This window comes from Protomyctophum parallelum, assembly GCF_964188405.1.
Source record: "Protomyctophum parallelum genome assembly, chromosome: 8".
In the NCBI taxonomy this organism is placed as follows: domain Eukaryota; kingdom Metazoa; phylum Chordata; class Actinopteri; order Myctophiformes; family Myctophidae; genus Protomyctophum; species Protomyctophum parallelum.
The window spans coordinates 14,700,683-14,721,681 of record NC_139703.1 but is presented as its reverse complement, the minus strand read 5'-3'; the positions used below and the strand labels follow the sequence as shown (position 1 = coordinate 14,721,681).

Below are 20,999 nucleotides of genomic sequence, written 5' to 3'. Positions count from 1 at the left end.
AAGAGGGAAGGAGGAAAAACGAGACGGAGAGCTCAAAGGAAAAGAAGAAGAGAGATCAAGCTGAAAGAATATATATTTGAACATTTTCACAGCATCTGCCTTGCTCTTATGTTAAACTATGTTGTGAGCTTGTAGATTGGTTATTTTTTGAATAGCTGTGGTATAAAATATGTTTAAGTGGTGTTACTGTTACAGTCCATAATAGCCCACATTATCTGATAAGAGGTCTACAGGAACAGACATATTTGGAACCAAAACCACAAATGAAACACAATCCACATCACAGCTGATAACAGGCAAAACACACAAATGCATACAGTAGATATGCTACCAATGAAATATTCACACCAGCGGATCATGCATGCATGCATGCACACACACACACATAAGCACGCATACAAACGCATGGATATAGGCCGCATGAAGCAGGGAGCTCAGTAAGGGAAAACTTCTGATTTTATTTTATTCTTCTAAACTACCTATCAGAATAATTTAGATTTAGATAATGCTACATACTTGATGACAACAATAAGCACATTTTTGCTTGATACTAAAGTGTTCTGTCATGTACTTTACTTTTGTTTTATTCTGTTTTTAACCGTTATGGTCCTGTTGGCTTCGTTTCTGTGTAAAGGATATCTGAGGATCTGAGTCTTTCAAATTGTCTATGTGTATATGTGTGTGTGTGTGTGTGTGTGTGTGTGTGTGTGTGTGTGTGTGTGTGTGTGTGTGTGTGTGTGTGTGTGTGTGTGTGTGTGTGTGTGTGTGTGTGCGTGCGTGCGTGCGTGCGTGCGTGCGTGCGTGCGTGCGTGCGTGCGTGCGTGCGTGCGTGCGTGCGTGCGTGCGTGCGTGCGTGCGTGCGTGCGTGCGTGCGTGCGTGCGTGCGTGCGTGCGTGTGTTCTCAGCGAAGGGAATTGCTGGCTAATAAGTATCTCTGCAGTGTTGACTGCATTCAGCAGCTCGGTGGTGATGACTGAATGCCTACCATAAAAACAGCAGCAAGTCATTTTGGATTGCTTAACAGCCATTAAAGTATTTTGGTTTTGGCATAGAGCACTGACAGCCAAGCAGGACTGTGCTTATGCCCAGTCCAAAAATGCTGATAAATTCAAATAAACACTAAGGACCTCATTCACAACGAAAATGTACGCCCAGGTGTAAAGGAGATGCGTAATGATATCGTATTCATCCGTCCGATCAAACTGCGTCAATTTCTTGTGTTATTCAGGTGGTGTAATCACTTCATTTGTGCAGATCGCCCGGTGAACCCTTTCCGCCCCTTTCCGAAGCGATTCGCCTGGTGTCGCCTGGTTTGATGGAACATTCACGCCCATTCCACACCATATAAGGCAACAGGAAATATCGAAATACGTCATCATAGCCTGCACAGATCAAGTTATACAACAGTGAACCGCAATGAGCTTGTAGAGCAGTTCATTTTGACAGGCAGATCTTCAAGCAAGGTATATAATTATAAACTAAACTTACCAACTTGGCACGCATTGCTTCACTCCTTGTTAAATGTCAGAACGTTAATAAGTTAACTGATGTTACAGTTACTTTCACATAATGAGAAAAAAGTTAATTTGTACAGTTCATCAAACGACCAAATGCTATATTAAAACTCGGCAATGATAAAAGCCCCTATTGATTACTGGGGTGATTGATTCCCTGCCCTGCACTGTCGGATTTGGAAAGCAAATATATGGACATGCATGGACACAGGACATATTTAATCCACCGGACCATGCGGTTATTATTATATTATTATTATTATCTACAAGCTCACAACGCGTTGCACTGTGAGTAGAAGGCTGCCGAGAGTGAGCAGCGCAATTGCGCATGCTAGAAATATCCTAATAAATAAATAAAAAGGTGTCAGGCTTGCGGGGGCAGTTTCTGTATAGGATCATAGGTTAACTTGACCAATATATGCCTCTAGAATGCATGCATATAGGCATACAAGTGATACTCGGCTTTTATATTATATATCATATATATATATCATTTTTTATGTGCTGACCAATGTTGTGGACACATGCCTACATATTTTATCTGAGGTTTGGGAACTATTTATTGATTCAGCATGAAGACTAAAGCCTTCTAAATAAATATACGCAAGCCGTATGCCCTATACACCACCCTGGAGCAGACGTCGATATGTGCGGAGTTATCGACCAACCAACGTCAACATCAAGTTCACGGAGATGGCCATGAATTCCCACGTAATGTGGGAATCCTCGTAAATGCCTATCCGCTCACGCACCGCTCACGTTATGAGCGTAAACGCCGTTGTGAATGAGGTTCAAAATGTATACTCGATTTAGAGGCACAGACAGTCCAACTACATTGGTGTAGTTTTGCGAGGCTTCCGCAAGCCGGGCCACAAGAGCGTGTCGGCCAGGCTTCCATATTATCCTGTGCATAATTCTGCTGCACTGCTTGTATCTACAGTATATATCTGCTACCGGAGGCTGACGTAGTTGGATGCATACCTGCTCCTGGCTAGGCTGGGCCGCAAGCTGCATCTGTACGGCGGGGACCAGAGCTGGGAAGCTCTGCTGCACAGAGGAGGCCGGTGTCGCTGGAGCCGAGATGGTCTGTCAACAGAGAAGAGACCTCAGAAGCAGTACAGTATATGTTGACCACAGTAACTCTGGCATCCCTGTTTTGCAAATGCTTAAAAAATAAGTCTTATTATACTATAACTTTATGCAACCATGTTTTTGTATTTTATGGACAATCATCAGCAGAAAACAGAAGGCAGATAGTGATTCACTTATAGCAGTTGGCAGGGTTATCTAACGAAGTTGAAATATTAACCCCCAACCTACAAATCATGTACAGCATTACTATTTTGTGCTAGAAGCCAGAAATTCCTAGAGAAAAATGGGAAAATCTTGATTGTGGTTTAAGCAAGGGCAGAGTTCTGCTGCGTTGATTTTGTTCTCATCATTCAAGATGCAGAAGAAGCGGAGCAAAACATTTGGCAGAGCCAGAAGAGGAAACCACCCCAGGCCCCTGAAGGTGCAACAGGCTGCCCGGGCAAAGGCTCCCATCTCTAACCTACCATTGGACCTGGTCTGTCCTCCATGCCATGTAGGCATAACGGCAGTTTGCTGTCCAGGCGGGGGCTAAACAAGAGCGGCAGACTTCGACTCTGCTCGGTGCGCTCGAGCGCAGAGGGGGCGAACCCGCCGACCTCCCAGTTGAGGTGTGTTGGGTGATGCGCTTCCCTTTCAGGGGAGTTGAGCGGACTCGTCCTGCGGCTTACAATGTGGTGGAGGCATTGGTCAAGAAGAGCGAGGTCCCCGCTGCCATCATACAGACCCCTTGGGGACAAGGGGTCCCCGCTGCCATCATACAGACCCCTTGGGGACAAGGGGTCCCCGCTGCCATAATACAGACCCCTTGGGGACAAGGCCAGGGGAGACAGTGGGGCAGGATGTGGCGGTGAGGTCACCATTGGGGGCAAAGACACTGGACTGGTTAACACTAAGGGAGAGGGTGGAGCCCTAAGGGATTTATAGATTGGAGAAGGCTGTGATGCCAGGGGAAGAGGGGGCATGTGTTTGTGTCCCAGAGAACCACCAGTATTAGTCCTGTCCCTCAGCAGGAGAGATGTACAGGCCTTGCAATGGTGGCGGGGCTGGGTGCCAAGTAGAGGGCTCAGACGCAGCTCTGACGGGCGTTTTAAGGACAGGGAAAGGTGACCTGCGTTGGAATGACTTGCTAAATCATGATAGGAATGATGATGTTGATTATTGTGAGAGGACAAGAGAGGACGTGGGGGGAAATTATAATCTAGATTGTGAGTTCGACGCACAGAGCTGTCGTAGCCACCTGTGCACCCTGGTGGAGACAGGTCCTGCTTGGAATAACTAATTGACTGAGGGTTCATGTTCATAGTGAGAGAGTGGGTCCTACACCGCTGCATCTCAACCAAGGAGGCGCTTTCATGCCTTAAGCACCCCGAGCTCTCGGTGACGAGAGAGGCTGACTGAGATACAAGATATAAGGGCTCACTGGAGTGTCGCTGCTTGGGTACAATTTTGATGAAAGGAAAAAATATAAACATTGTGTTATTTTACAACATTTCTGACAGACAATATGGCAAACAATGCGGGAGATTAATGGAGAAAATGTGACAATGAGAGAATAACATGCTACTGAGCAGTCACTCACTGTTTGAGACACGTACGGACCCTGGAGCAGATGTGCTGCAGGCTGTTGATAGGATCCCTGTTGTAGTCGACTGTTGGTTTGCTGGTACACTCCCTGGTGCGGTTGTGTGGACGCTATTGAGTAGTTTTCTTGTGAAAGCTGTTCCGTGGGTTGCTGGTAGAAACCTGGGGGTAGCTGATGTTGGGGCTGAGTGGGAGGACTGTACATAATCTGAGCTGTGGAAATGGGCTCCGGAAGTGACTGGTAGGTGGCACTCAGCTGACCATTGAGATTGTCTGTCTGCAGGGCAGACCCCACTCCACCATCAGCTGGAATGACAAGGAATAGAGCGGGTGAATTCACCCACATGCCTTCAATTAGGCAGAGCAGAGGGGAGATTAAAGAATGTGGATTATGGCCTCATTACAATTCAGAAACTGGATCATGACTCATACTGCAGCTGACTCATTGGTGTGATTCCCAATCTTACCCCATTAAAACTGGGAAAGCATCTGCGTCATTTTATACTTTGGCAACATTTGTGACAAATCTTGACAACATTTGTGACAACATTTTAAAGTGAACATTTTTAACTCAGATCTTTGCTTCTGGGGTCCCTGGGACAAAATATTTTGAGATGGGGGTCTGCGGCCAATTCTTTTAATTTTAGGGGTCCTTGACATGAAAAGGTTTGAGTACCTTAGTATACATATAGCGTTTTTGAGACAAGACTGTGTTTGAAACACACACAGATCTGATCCATGATTCCAATAACTGTACATTATGGAGTGTAAGACGCCTTAATATAGGTGACGGGCGACCGAAGGAGCACCTGGACATGTAAATTGGTGCTACTCTGCCACAATGTTATGTTGCCCACACAGGTAGATGCAAAAGATACAAAGATGCTAAGCTACACAGAGTCACAGACACTGTATTTGTAGTCGTTAAGCAGCAGGAGGACGCTTGTTAGCAACTGAAACCAAAACAAACGTCCAACACAGATAAAATTAATTACTTACCTACTGCTGCAGGTTCCATGTTTAAGTAATTCCAGCTGTTGTTGAAGTGACAGTTGCATGTTGCACAAACCAACTATTTTCTAAGAACAATATTGATGTAACTAAGAGATTCGACGAGTTAGCTATATTTTATATACAGAGATTTAGAAGGAATACGCTAAATTGTGAGGCGACATTTCCTTGTTTAATGCACTGCAGCACTCCGCTGTTTCTCCGTAGCAGCTCAAACTTAAGTTTATGTAGTGGGCGGTGGCTTGTGTGTGTGTAGTGTGTGTGTGTGTGTGTGTGTGTGTGTGTGTGTGTGTGTGTGTGTCAGTTTCTGGAGTGGCGGTGGCTTGTGTGTGTGTGTGTGTGTGTGAGTGAGTGAACGGGAGCCTGTGACAGGCTTGAGTTAGCGTTACAGTGTCACTGCACGTTTGCATAGTAAGTGTGCGACCTTCGGTCACAAACAGGCTCTCACATGTGGTAATCGTGGTGACTGGCAGGGTGCTCAGCATGGTACACTGCTCGGCCTCCATCTCCTCACTGTCTGCCATGGCCAGGGTGACTCCCTGTGGTATTCCTGTGCCACTGGGCACCTGCAGAAGGTTCTGCTGGGTGCTCTTCACAGGCACCTCCCTGTCTCCTGACGGGAATGTCCGCTTCCGCCTCCATTTAATGATAGCCACGCGGTCTCGGATGGACTTCCCGACTATCTTCATATCACTGTCCAGGAAAAAGCCGGAGTCCACCTGCAGGACACACGTGGGAGATGTTCAGTAGCATGAACTAAGCTAGACAACTGAAAAGCAAGTAGATCATACAGCACATCAGTGAGTTTACTTGATTCCAGTGCACACACCACTAAAGATTACAGTTTCCTAGAGGTTTTATTTAAGTCTGATGATAATTGGGTCAGTGACTCTCATAATCCACAAAGTTACATATTGTTGCTGTCAGACAGAATCACAGAAACCTGCCTGCATGTTTAAAAAAGACCCTAAAATTCATGCCCAATGTTATGCTTCTGTGGTATGACATTGCCATGAACAAGTAGTGAAAATTGCTCACAACATGCAATTTATATAATGTGACCACTGATGATCCCTACGTCATCAGTCATCTAATCAAAGGGGCCAACTGTAGTCTGTGTGGGGCAGCAGTGGCTCATTAGGTAGAGCATGTTAGTGTCATGTCCTTGAGCAAGACACTGAACCCCTAACTGCTCCTGATGAGTAGGGTTGGTGCCTTGCATGGTTTCTTCAGCAATCGGAGGGTGAATGTAGCCTACATGTACGTTATAAAGTGCTTTGGATAAAGGCACTACTATATAAGTGCACCATTTACCATACAGAGATGGCTGTGATACCATGAGAAGGACAAGTTAAGCCTGATGTATACTTAGTTGTGTGGCGGTGACTAATACCAAATATAGCCTATATACAGGCTGAGTGGTCGTAGATCAGCTATTTTCGGTGTGCAACACACCGCACAAGCAAGTATAAATCAGACATTACTTTTATTATCCTAGCCAGCTGCTAGGGAAATGGTAGAACATAGCGTGCAGCAGAGCAGTCTGTCCAGCACAGCAAAAGTCAAGGTCACCAGAGAACAGTGTGGAGAACAGAGCATCTATTCATTGAGAGTTGAGACGCAAACAAAATCTGAAAAGTCCATGATTCATAATCTAGCTCATTTAGATTCACCAATTACAAATAAGAAATGGCACATCCATAGTTTAATAGTTTGTAATGGTACTGTAATTTAAATGAAAACTGTTGGACTTCAGTGCACTTTGCTTTACATTTGACTGATACTGATATATAATACATATGACTGTGTATGTATAATAATTAAAACAACAACAACAATATTTGTACAATTACTGTCTCTCCTTGTGTACCATTTCTTGTGCTACGATCTCTGGAACCTCCTTCTCTATGTCAAATGCGAACTCAATGGCCCCGGTATCCTTGTACTTTCCCTTCAGCTTTTTAGGATCTTCAACCCATAGCTTCAGAGCTATGGACGATTTATTCCCATCATCCTCTTCGGCCAGCTCCACCCTCACACCTGTGTCCTCTGCAAAGTAGGCATGGTTCAGGAGCTCCTTGATGGTGTACCTGCAGAAGATACACAAGCACACAATGGGGGATACGCTGCTGAACAGTACAAAGAGTACAGTGTCAGTAAAATAATTATGCCAACATACAGAACCATCAACAGTAGCAGAGCCAAATACTGGCACAAACGTCATACTTCTGTAACACAGAAACATAAACAACTAGATAAAGTGCCCCTCTGGGCACCGGTCTCCACCAAGGTTGTGGCCTCCTGGTGGCGCTATAATAGGCCAATGTGAAAAGGGTGCCATTTCTTCTTACACCTTGGATGGCAATTGGATGATTTGAGGTGTTTTGTTCCAAAAATGTGTTTTGCAAAAATCCACCTGTTGGTGGCGCCAATGTGAAAAGGGTGGGATATATTCCTCAGCCTAGTAGGAAAGTGTGTGAAAGATTTCACGTAAATTGCATGCTGCGTTCATGATTTGAGGTGTTTTGTTCAAAACGGGCCAATCCTGCAAACTTTGAAAGCCAATGTTATATCCAATTAGGATGGAATATGAAATATCGGACAGATCCAAGTTTTGGACAGAATCTGAGTAATAGCAAAAAGGTCGGCCTCCTGATGGCGCTATAACAGGCCGTTCTGGAAAATTTGGGGCAGAGGTTCATTGTTGGCTTCCAGGGAGTGCGTGTGCAAAAAATGTCATCGACCGGGTTAGCGGTGCCAGATATTAGCTGATAACACACGGATGGACACACACGGACGGACGGACACACGGACAAAACATACTCTCTCCCCATGCCTTCGGCCTGGTGTAGACAACAATGGAAACTCTCTTGTCAGGGGCAACCTCTGTCTAAATACGAGTAAATAAGAGGCCCCTGACCTTTAAAACTTGATTTATGCTATGGCAACAAGATGTCGTGACACTTTTTTCATTCGAAAATATACATCTCCATCATACGACACTTTGAATTCGAGGCAAAAATCTGGCCTGGGGATATGATTGTCTCCAAGACGCAGTTATAGGGCCTGATCCACTCACCTTTCCTCCCGTTTGTGACATATACACTCGCCAATGGTTTCCTTAATCTCTGGGTCGCTAACTTTACAGAAACTGGCAGGTTTCACTCCCTGGAGATGAAAGGCAAAAAATGTACAAGCTACAAATGAAAACGTGTGAAAACAGCCACCCTCAGCTTGTGACCTGCATTCCTTGTTAAAGAAACAGCATTGTTTTGTGGTAAGACAAACTGATAAGGACAGACTTCCCATACAGTGCTGTTTATATTACTTGCAAAGATCTCCAGAACAATGACAATATTGTGCTACGAGGGAGTCTCTATGATAAATGCTGGGTTTAAATAAATGATCTTGTCTGCCGTAGTCTTATACACCAATAGATAAAATGCACTTGCTTGTATAGTGTGATAATTTATACAAAAGTAATCATACAAAACGACGAATGCATGCTGAAGAACATTTGATATTTGAGACATTTGCATGGCCCCCAGGCCAGTAACTGTAATGCACTCACGCTGGTGACTTTGCGGTAGATCTGAGCAGCATTTTGACACTCCGAATAGGGATACTCTGAGGTCGCCATCTCAAGCATGCACATCCCAAAGGCATAGACATCCACTGCCTCATCGTAGTGCTCCTCGTACATCTCTGGAGCCATGAACTCTGGGGTGCCTGCATGGGGAATAGTCAACAGAGGATCACATTATGCCAGTGGGTGTCAAACTTTTTCATTTCACTGACACAGACCACCATAACTTTTTTCAGTTTCAGACCTCTAAGGGTCCATTTGGAACTCCCTCAAAGAACCCTGGGCCTGAGGGTCCCTGCCCTGGACCAGTTGGAGAACCTTACCACTGCATTAGCTCTGGTCCATAGCCCTAATGCTTAATTCTGCCTTGCATTAAGGCTATGGGACCGATGGCTTCTAGCTCTCAAATGAAACACAGACCAGCCTCTCCTCTGTAGTGAAAATCGAAAGAATGTTTTACCTACTCACCAATGCAAAGACGTATTTGCGTCATTAGAAAGCCTACTTTCCTTAGTGGACACACTCTGAGCCCCCCACCACGCGTATAAAATGCACTCTAGAGAAAACCTCATGGACAAAAACCTTCTGTCCAGTGAAAAGAAATCCCTTTCTGGCCAAAAAGTGCATTTTAAATGTGTGGTGGTGGGCTCAGGGTGCATCCACTAAGGAAAGTAAGCTTTCTTTTTTTTGTGGCTTTTGCCTTTATTAGTAGGCTGACAGGAAATTGGGAGAGAGATGGGGGGAAGACATGCAGTAAAGGCCATCAGGATCGGGAGTCGAACCCGCGGCACACTGCCAGACTGGATTACCAGCCAAGGTGCCTGGACCACTGAGCCATGGCCCAGGCCCGGAAAGTAAGCTTTCTAATGACACAACCCGTCTTAGTATTGGTGAGTAGGTAAAACGTTCTTTAGGTTTTCACTACAGAGGAGAGCCTGGTCTGTGTTTCATTTGAGAGCTAGAAGCCATCGGTCCATAGCCTTAATGCAAGGCAGAATTAAGCATTAGGGCTATGGACCAGAGTTACCACTGCATTATATAGTCATAAATTATTATGAAGATTCAAACACAGATAGTAGCAGAGGCAATTGATTTTGGAGTCAGTGCTTGGTAATGTTTAAAAACCCAGAAATAATGGTCATTGGTGTAATCATGAACCCAGAGTCAGAACTAAATGTGCAGAAGCATTATTCCGTTTTCAAATGTATACAGTGTAAACAAGCATCACATTGTTCACATTCTAACCACAAATAGATCAGATTACCAACCGATAAACTAACCAATGACACTTTTAGCGAAGGAGGTCCTCTTTAGCGTGGCCAGTCCCAGATCTCCTATTTTCACAGAACCTGTTGGGCCTGTGATGAAGATATTGTCACACTTCAGGTCTCTGTGGATGATTGGTGGCGTCCTCGTGTGGAGGAAGTGAAGGCCTTTTAGAATCTGTCTGCACCAGCTTCTAAGAACCTTTGGCTTCATCACCTTAAAGCGCTTCAGATACCTGTTAGGAAGACAGAAGGTCAACATGACCTCTTGAGAATCACCATGGTTTCATGTGGTATGTTTGCTTTGACTAAAGATGTCCTGTAACACAGATGCAAATGTTGACTCACGTCTTTAGTGTCCCTGAGGTCATCAGCTCTGTCACCAAAACAATACACTTCTTCCCTTTCACTGGTGATTCCCAGAAGTCATAAAAGCGCACAATGTTGGGATGCTGGAGGGCCTTCAACATTTCCGCCTCTTCTTTGAACCTTTGTCTTTCTGCTTTAGACAATTTTCGTTCCTGTGGAAGTGGGGGGTAAATGTATTTAGCACAAACACTCATTTGGCCTTGTCTCAGAGCTTTACAGAAGAGATGCTAGGGCAATCTGTTCAAGTTTAACAAGAGGGTTTGTAGTGGGAGTATTCGTTAATGCTTTCTCATAGGGATGTGCAGCCAAAATCAAAGTTGATTATTCTACTGCTATTAATAACAATATAAAAAAAATATTTTTCTTTTTTGAGGGGGATATTATTTGGAAAGTTTGTTTTGGCAAGTATTTTTTTCATTAACTGACAAATATGACACATTTCCGTCATCCTATGTTATAATAACAGAAATGCATTGGCCTATCAACTGGTTTTCAGATATTATTGAAACTAAACAATTAAGAAAACAAAAGCTTCAACAGTGCATTTATTCTTGTATTATGCTACTAAGCCTAGCCTTGCAACAAACAAAAAAAAAGCATAGTTAAATAGGAAAATAATATTGTTTAATAATCAATCTTTATCATCAAAAACGAATATTCGATTATTCTGACCCATCCATACTTTCTCACAATGTTTCTCTTCTCGAACCACATGAATCCTAGCACCCTATTGTGGGCATTCCATGGTAGAACAAATACAGTATATTTTCGGTGAGAGAGATGTAACTCGCACTTGTAAGTCTATTTTGATAAGAACGTCTACTAAATTCTAAATAGTGTGTCAGTTTCACTGGCCTCCAACTAACAGTCCACCATGCTCTTCATTGTAACGATGAGCCCATGTGTTGCAGAGGTAGAGCTCTGTCAGACCTGCCTGTCACTGTACTGCATGTTTGGAGTGACTACAAACAAACGTGGTATTTTGAGTGAGTGAAGGATAGGGGCCTCTGTACTTATCTTCTACCTGCTGTGTATTAAACACAAAGCACTGTAACACCCAGGGTTCCATTTTTAAAAGATAAACCTGAGGGGAGGACATTTTCTTAACCTATATACTTTGTTGTATGACAAATAGACGCTTTGTGAGCTAGGTCTGTAATTTTTTATACAAAGAATTTACACATTTTGAAATGTTGCTGAAAATATGGATGTCAGGGTTAACGAAACGTTGTTTTATATCAAATTGTTCGATTGTGATGTTATGAAACGTATCAGACAGATTACATTTCCTAAAAATGAAATGCATGTTCTGAATTCAGTCTGACCAGAAGGTCAAACATATCCCCACCACCGGGCATGACTAGAAGGGCGAATATCAAAAGCAGAGGTCTGGTCCCCCGGGAAAATCAATCCCTGGTAAAACATTTGTGTGACATAACATTTTCAGAAAGAAAGGGAATAAATGTGATGGTTGTAGGTTGTAGAAAATGAACAATAAACACCATTATCAACAAAGGGAAAAGGAACAAGGTGGTGAAAATTACAGAAAGCTCATCATAACATGGATATTTCCATGATCTAGTATGTTATATTGTGTCATGTTATATTAACAATATTATTTAATTTTATTTGCTATAGACTTGTCATAAAATCATGAATTGGGACTGTGAGTCTTCCCTCTCTGGGTGTACGGTCTGGATGAATGTGCACATGCTGGATCAATATTTTTGCCCCCACCTTCCCTGAACTGTAAATAGTAGAACAGCTGACATTTTTGTTTCTCTTTGGTCAGCTCGTCAGTTACGGCCCATAGGTCTGACACCAAGGAATGCCACTTAACCTCCTGATTTTGTATATATATAAATAATTTAAAAAGTCAGTAATGAGTATATATGTACATTGATGTGCAGTGCATTGATTATTGCAGAATGATGCAGTCATGTTTCGATCACAGCCCAGTGACCTATGCAGTGTATAGTATATTCGATCACAGCCCATAGTGACCTATGCAGTGTATAGTATACGCTGCCTTCAGTGCCTTGCATCTTAGATTACGGGTAGTATTGCTAAGCATACACCATCACTCAATCTAACTACCACGACAATGCTTATTCTTCATGGAAGGTGGCTTTTATTTTATTAGGTGGCTTTTAATTGACTAACACTAACTGATGCTCCTATGCTAACTTGCTAAGAGGTGAGGTAAGAACACGAGGGAGATTGTGAGCTGACAGAAATCCATATCCAACCAGGGTGTGGCATTTACGGTATAGCATCGGCTTCAACATGATCGCAAAATTAATAATAGTTAAGGCAACGAGGCAACAAAAGAAATTAACAGCATTGGTCTAATCATGGAAGGAACTTGGTATTGTACAGTGTATCAGATACTGTGTCTATTTCCTTTATCCTCAGCTGAACCCCCCCTCCTTCATTCACTCCTTTTCCTCTCCAACTATCTCTGCTGCAGAAGGCTTGCATCAGCACAATACACTCTCTCCAGTCACATCTGCTTGGTAATACCACAGGGGGATATATTCTCATTTAGTATTCCTAACAATACTGCCTAAGACAGTCCAAATAATATGTAAACCTGTCAAATAAAAAGGTCTACATTAAACTGATCCAAAGCATTCTCTGCAGCGACTGAATTTTGCAGTGTCATTCACTAATATCAAACACTACAAACAGCAGAGCAGATGTTTGAGCAGCATAATGTGCACAAAGTAGTCAAATTGACAGTTTGCTCACGACATCAGTCATCATCTTCTATCTTGTAAATCCTAATTAAATCAGTGGTAATTTAACTCTGAGTATTCAAATATATACCAAATAGTCCCATAATAAGGGTCCATTCCATTTTATTAGCTACATTTGAGTTATGGATAAATGAACACAGTTCCATTTTCCACATGGCGTTACACTCATCTCACTTATCTAAACACAGTGATAAATACATGCACGCAGACAATAAATAAAGGCTGTATTTTCATTGTAGAGGGACTTTGGCACAGAGGCGATGGAGGGGAGGGTCTCACCTCAGGGATATAAAGGATCTCCTAGGAACCAAGCCCACAACAATTCGAGTTCTACTGCATCACAGTGCTAACCGCTACGGAACAGGAAATGTGCCAATCTTTAATTCTACCATTTGGCTGGTCTGAAACATTCTTCATTCTTATCTGTCTCAGTGTGTGACAATGATGTACTCTACTGTATTATTTGTGGGTTAGGATTAGTGTTAGCCCCACCCAGAGCCATCTAATAGAAGAGTTGCGATATTGAGGGGGCAGAAAACAGCCCGGTCACGTGGTTCATGTACTCGCGTGAGCCCATAGACTCCAATGCATTCCGTAAACTTCCGGTTATCCCCATGCTCAATAGAAGTCTATGTAGAAGAGCTGCCATTGGACTGCCCCATGAAGTGAACGGAGTTTGCGTAACGCTGTCTTACTCTATGGCTCTGGCCCCACCCAACCCCGTGTGAGAGGTTTCGCCAACAAACACAATGCCATGCTATTCAAAGGTGACACCAAATTGTAGACATCTGGATTCTAGACGACAGACTCAACAGTCAACAATCTTGAGGTGGTTGCAGTTTTAAGGTGCACTGTAGTTAATTTAAGTTGTTAAGTAAGCACAATGAAATAGTGGTTTAGGCTATATTATCTATAGGCCTATGCCATCCCATGCTATATAATCATTTTCACAGCACAGAGTCAGCCATTTGCAGCAGCAGAACCGGTATAGAGGATCTGGGTTCAGAATTTAGCTGAAGGATGCTTTGGCAATAAATGACAAATGTGCTTCAGGGACTGACCCTGGCATATTTTGGTTACAGTAAGGGACAAAGGGCCCTCTTAACCCACAACTCCTACTTTTCACTAGTTAAATACCAGTATTTAAACAACCAACAACAACTACTACTAAACTAACTCCTGGGTATGCTAGTCTGTATCACATGGGTAGAATGTCAGTGAGACTAAGCATTAAATTACCACAAGCACACAGATTATATAGTGAAATAATAAACTGCATGACTTGTGATTTCTCCGGAACATGCTGCTACACTTAAAACCAACTTTTTTTAAAACCAATTTGGTCAATTTGAATTTACCAACCAAAAAGAGAAAAGTATTTATAGGGAGGATGGCTTTGCATGTTTGCAATGTACGCATTTACCTTTAAAGCAATTCAACTAGGTCCTGCCCTCGCAAACTCAAAGTAGACAAGTTATAGGAAACTGTTTCATCGCCTACCGTATATAAAAGCATTTTAGCAAACAAGCTAATTTGTAAAATGCAGTGGATATAACATTCAGTGGATTATGAGAGCTATAAGGTTTGGATAGATAAAAACTAACAGTTCACTCCTTCCCTTCAGTTTCCATAACCTACTGTATTCTCACTCTCCCACAGGAAAAAAAAGTGTTTTGTTTTGTTTAGTGTTGTGGTAACACTAACCCCCCACTGCAAAGAGGGCAAGTGTATGTTACCATGCTACTGATAATACGTGGACCAGCATAGATAGACCTACTCTGAAACTTCAGAGATATAGGCTAGGCTAGTTCAGTTGTGTTGTGTATTATATGGCTTATTTTATTTGACTGACTGCACAGTCTGAAAGACATGCCATCAAAAAGTAGACATGTAGGCTATAGAGTCTGTGACTGACAACTGGACAGTGTCCTTATCAACATATAATAGCATCTCCCCTCTGTCTTCATATAGTGTGTATAGGCTATAGGCCTTTGTGGATCAAGGCTACTGGCACTGGCTGTATGTATGAGGGTTGTATGCATGCATATCGGCATCCTGATGGACTTTGTATTAGTTTAATAGCATTTAACCCACCTGCAGTTCACACCATGCTACTTCGACCCACGTGTCGGTGTCAAGACCTTTATAGACAGTTTTAAAAGACCCTCTTCCGAGCTCAATGTCAAACTTGAGAAAGCGACCCCCAGGGGAGGTGGACACCGCCTTCATCCCTGCCTCCTCCTCGTTCTCATCACTTCCAGCCTTCCCGGTGACATCAGACGACGGTTCATCCGTCTTGTGCTCTGTTTCTGTGCACCTGTCTTTCTCCTCATCCGCGCTCACGCTTTCCGTGGCGCTGTCTTTCTCTTTCAGATTCAGCCCCGCTTCGCTGTCCGTGCTCGAGTTCTCCCGAAAGACATCCCCGAGAGCCCGGGACCGGGTTCGATCCACGATCGTGCGCAGGTGAATGCTGACCACGGTGGGGCTGCTGCTATTATCGTTGACGCACTCTGGGCTGTCCATAGGTTGGTCATCCGCGTCCGAAAACCACAAACTTCGGCGGATAAACCGTCGCCGGACCATCCCTTGGTAATCACCCGAGGCGAAGGGTCCGGCGCTGGGATCACTGGCTCCTCGTAGCGTTGCATTTTCTATCATAATGTTATGATCTGCCCCGTTCTCATAGATAGGCCTGCATGCGCTCGCTTTGAGCTCTAGAATATTAGGTACCGATGAAAATGTGGATCCCAGTGGTGGATCTGAACCCGATTCCTCTCCCGAATCCATCCCCAGTAAATGCTTAGACACTCACCGGTGACATTCTTCAGAGAAGACGATCAACATCCCCTCCCACAATAGGAGGAGAGCGTGTTGCCTACCTGCAACACTCACATGCGATGACGCACTTGGCCAGCATGGATAGCAGGCCTTGTTAAGCATGCAGTCGCGCTGATTATTATGTTAAGGACATCTCAAATTACAAAACGTAACACCTTTTAGACGGGCACATGGGTCGTTCCTTGATCCCTGTTACGCGTCAATCCACTTGGCTGCAGCGCGCAGCGCGGTACTATTCAAGATGGTCTCGAATCGATTCGATGTCATTGCCACTTTAACCTATACGCCTATATGACACACACTGGTGTTTAACTGTAGGTTCCATGAGAATGTGATGCGTTTCGCAGACCAATCTGCAACCAGGATGTTTACTAATCCCTCATAACGTTGATCACGGGACTGCCAAATGCGCAGCTGCCATCCGATGTAAGCATTATTCCATCCAGTCTCTGGTGAATGTAAAAAAAGAAAAGAGAATCAACTCTGAGATGTGTGACCTCCATATTCCTGCATCGTTCTTTTAACTATAGCTTCAGCCTGTCTGCCTCTACTCTGTTGAGCGTTGTCCTGCTGCAATTGAAGCTTATCAGATTATTGTGCTCACTGCGGCACAGAGACTTCAGTGTGGACTCTGGATGAGGCTGAGCAGCACAGCCTGCACAGGGCATCTCTCCAATGTTGTCTTCCTCAAATCAAATGTCACTTATTCATAATATAAACCGAGACTGACAGAGCAGGAGGATCGTTTCAACCACGCCCCTAGCAACGACACGTATCCAATAAGTGTGCACGTTTTCAGGCGGTACCCACTATCCTCAGTATCCTGGGTTGTCATGGGATAATTACCACCTGCTTTGTCCGCCCATAGCGTGACGCGGCGGAAGTGTGTCGGTAATGCAAATTGCATTATGCACTTGTACGCTGAAACTGAATTTCAAGATGATGATGATTGATTGATACTTACAAAACAAGATATTGCAAAATAACACTAGGCTATTAAACCATAGAGAAGAAATGCAAGGCACTCTTCTCGCAAAGTTTTAAAAGCTTTATTGAGTGGTTATTTCATATTCGAAATATGAAAAACAAGGGGAAGGGGATAGGCTACAACTCCCGAACATATGGCTCAATGAGCTCACAGAAGTAAGGGGGGCAAGCCCATTTTGGGCTTTAAATAATAATTTAAAATTCATTCTAAAAGTAACCGTGGGAAATAGATCAGTGGTGCTCAATCTGTTTTGAGATCTGGACCACTAGAATATGTCAGTTAAATAATAACTGTTAAAGGCTTGCTTTAATTCACCTCAAATTAACAAATTAAATTAAGTCCTTGACAGTTATTATTTAATTTCAAGCTTTTCCCCCCACACCACGCCCATGTACCCCCTCCCAACACAACAGTGGTCCCCAGGTTGATTCTTAGTCAGGATGGTGGTCAATGTTTCATAATCAGTTGAAAGCCCCTGCTGTAGCGTATTAAAAAAAGGTTTTAGGGATGCTATTGTACCAGGATGTGCAGGCATAATCAAAACGGCTTTGGACATTGCCACTGCCAGCTCTTCTGTTTAGTGCCATACTCTTGCCAGAAAGATTATTGTCTAATATGCAGTATAAGTAAATTCTTCCAATGGCTGTAACTTCAGGATCACTACCACTGTGAACCCAGGAGACCTCTTTAGTTTCTAATTAAAGAGTATCAAGTCTGTTTTGCCAAGGCAACAAAAGTATACATTTCAAATACTAAATACTACTACCTCTAGTTTGTCATGCTGAGTTGTGGCATCTGCAAAGAGGAACAGGTTGTAATTACAGTCTGATTTCATGTTGACATACTATATTTATGTCAGCTGGTGGTGCATGAAACATGCAAAACCTGTCCATCTCTACCTGGTTCTCACATCTTTCTTCTCTGGACCAGTGAGGCATATAATGTCATTGAATTACCATGACAGATATTCACTTTAGGGCAATACATGCCAACAAATGCTGTTCATTTATGTCAGCATCAGAAATGGAGGAATGATTAGTCTAATATCTCATGATAATAATAATAATAACAATAATAATATAATAATACACATTTATATAGCACTTTTTCAAAGTCGCTTACAGAACAGAAAAATAAAAACAATTGTATTCGAAAAATAAACTAGTTAAAATGGTTAAAGACTAGAAACCAAAGGTAAACAAACAAAAAGTGGGGGGTGAGGATTTATATAGGGAAAAATCTGGCAAGACATTCTGCTTTGGTAAACTCTGTTGTATCGCCCTCTTCTGGCTCATTTCTAGACATTGAGGGCCATATTGTGACTAAGCTGAATTTGACTATGGCTTTCCATTTGTCTTTTTTTCCCAAAGTGAAGTGGAACTTGAATGATGAGAGCATGCACTACAAGCTTAATATCATGGAGAACGTCACCACAGCATTTGTTTTCATCATAGTCGTCGTCAACGTCTTCATCACAGCCTTTGGCACACAGCGACCTCATTCCAACTCATGACCGACTGTTCCTCAATGACCCCTCTGTCTTCTGATTCATTTTAAACAGGTGGGGATCAGCGTATAGGCCATTGTTGTATATGGACAATTAATCTTCATTCATAAATTCCAAGCACCATTTTTTTGACAACTTTTGTGTCTTGAAATAATAGAATGTTATTTTGTGATACTTCTGCCCGACAAATCCATGCTCGCTCAAGTCTCCAGCTGTGACATTCTTGGTTAACTAAAGGATGAAATGATGATTTTGATGTGCCCATTTCAACCCTTTCATGGTTTAATATACTAGCCGACTTATTTTTGCTAAAGGGCAGTGGTGTAGTGGAGGGTATACAGTTATATACAGTTGTGTGCCCACCCACTCTGTTTTCAGTGGGTACTGCGTATACAGCAATCAGTTAGTGTTGTCAAAAATATAAATGAAGATTTGAAACAGTTTAAATACTTATTTGCTGCAATATTGGGACTACTGTGTAAAAGTCAAGAAAAAAATAAATTTGCATTTTTCTCTCCAAAGCAACACACGCACGCACACACGCACACACACACACACACACACACACACACACACACACACACACACACACACACACACACACACACACACACACACACACACACACACCTCAGTGAGACCTCACCCTCACATACAATTTGTATATTACGGGTCCTGTTACACTTTGTTTAACATCATTCTATGTTGTAATGATTTGGGCTGAGAGCAGCACATTCTTTTTTCATCTCTTCTTAGCGTGATTTGGCTTTGCTTTTGTCCAGAACGGTCAGCATGTTTGGAAATACCGGTATGTTTCTTTTGAAGCAACAAGAAACACTACAAAGCAATGTTAACTGCTGCTTTGAAACAGGAGTATGATGATGATGATAATAATATACTTTTATTTTTATTTTATTTTTTAACACAGATGTTTTGTCGGACATTTTAATATATTTCTGTGTTTCTGAACTGGTGACAATACTAATTACCCTTTGGCTATTACTAAAGTACATCATCATCATCATTGTCATTGTCATATCAACTAGTCATGTTAGGATAAAAGTTTTTGTTAAAGACTTTTTGTCTTGTTGCTGCTCTTTGCACTTGGAGACAAACCTAAGTTACTATTGCAAAGAGTAGGTCACAACATTCCTCGAGCAGATGAGCACATAATATCACTACCTCTTTACACAAATACACAATACTTTTCTTCAGTCATGATATATAGTCTATATCAATTCAATTCAATTCAATTCAAAGGGCTTTATTGGCATGAGAAAACATACGTTTACATTGCCAAAGCAGAAAGAACAGTACAACAATACAGCAATACAATCAAAACAAAAATTATGTACTTTGTCAGATTCTTCAATAGATCAACTTCTATGTACCAAGATCACTCGATGTAGGTATAGTGCAGGCATATACACAATGATTAGTCTTTACGGTGGTTGTGTTCCATTTGATATCCTTCTCCTATCACAGCAACTCACAAATCTTGCTGCTGTGTTTGCACATTGTTGTACTTCGCCCAGCAGATATGGGAGTTTTTTGTCATTGGTCATGTTTTCAAAATCTCCGTGTGTGGTTGTAATCTGTGGGAAGTATGTGTCTCTGATGTCTTGGTACAATGGACAGATGGTTAGGAAGTGTAGCTCGGTTTCTACTTCTACTACTACTATCATATAGCCTACATACCTATGGTTATCCTAACCTTTATTTGTGCTATGGTGGATTAAAAAGCGCTAGGCACACTGGCCAGTATCAGAGTGACAGTAGTCACAAATAAAGCATTTTTATTTGTGCTTTTATTTATTCTTTCATGTTTTTGAAACCCTGATCAATGAGCACTTTGTTTGTAATTTACTCATCTGCCAAACATATGTGCTCCTCTCTCTTTTTTTCTTTGCAAAATGTGTGTATAGAGTATACACAGTTCTGCTGATACCACTACACTTCTATTGGTCAGTTTTTATGTAATGTTATGTAAAGATAAATTTGATTCTTACAATAAAAGTAGCTTAAAGGTCTACCAGTCCCAAAGCTTCACATTCTGAAGAAGACGTTTTGGTCAAAACATTAATCAAATAAAGTTTGACTGGGAGCCCTTTAAGCCAGAGTGTGCAGAGTTTTATTATTGAATTGTCTGATTTTCAGTGGTTGTGCAAGCTTTGTTTTTGTTTTTATAAGATCAATTTGATTACCTCTATGAGAACTCTTATCATACTCAGTAAAACAATGCAATTTATTTCAGGCCTTTCATTATCTACATATCATAAGCATTCAATTAGCCTACCATCTTGATACATGCCTTGAAAACTCTACTCTCAGTTCCAGTTTGGGTGTCTCTGAACCTCGTAAATATACTTTTTGGATTATTTTGTAAATCTTCACAGCTGATTCCCAAAGCACTTGACTATTAGAACTCACCTTTCAGTGAGGTTTGTACTTTTGTTTGGACCAGTGTGTATGTGTATGTGTAGTATAGT

At 42.3% G+C, this 20,999-nt stretch overlaps 1 protein-coding gene across 2 annotated transcripts in view; it reads right to left on the bottom strand.

Annotated features, from left to right (window-relative positions):
- wnk2 (WNK lysine deficient protein kinase 2) overlaps positions 1-16,130 on the bottom strand; it is a 30,642-nt gene extending 14,512 nt beyond the window's left edge. For both annotated transcript variants that reach the window (XM_083771885.1, XM_083771886.1), the window contains exons 1-10: positions 15,272-16,130; positions 10,398-10,570; positions 10,065-10,285; positions 8,770-8,927; positions 8,278-8,366; positions 7,069-7,288; positions 5,647-5,917; positions 4,186-4,493; positions 3,071-4,036; positions 2,496-2,600 (exon numbers count right to left, since the gene is read on the bottom strand). In XM_083771885.1, the coding sequence (XP_083628011.1) occupies positions 2,496-2,600; positions 3,071-4,036; positions 4,186-4,493; positions 5,647-5,917; positions 7,069-7,288; positions 8,278-8,366; positions 8,770-8,927; positions 10,065-10,285; positions 10,398-10,570; positions 15,272-15,964 (3,204 nt within the window). In that variant the 5' untranslated portion in view covers positions 15,965-16,130. The remainder of the gene's footprint in view (positions 1-2,495; positions 2,601-3,070; positions 4,037-4,185; positions 4,494-5,646; positions 5,918-7,068; positions 7,289-8,277; positions 8,367-8,769; positions 8,928-10,064; positions 10,286-10,397; positions 10,571-15,271) is intronic.
- Positions 16,131-20,999: the final 4,869 nt, after the last annotated feature.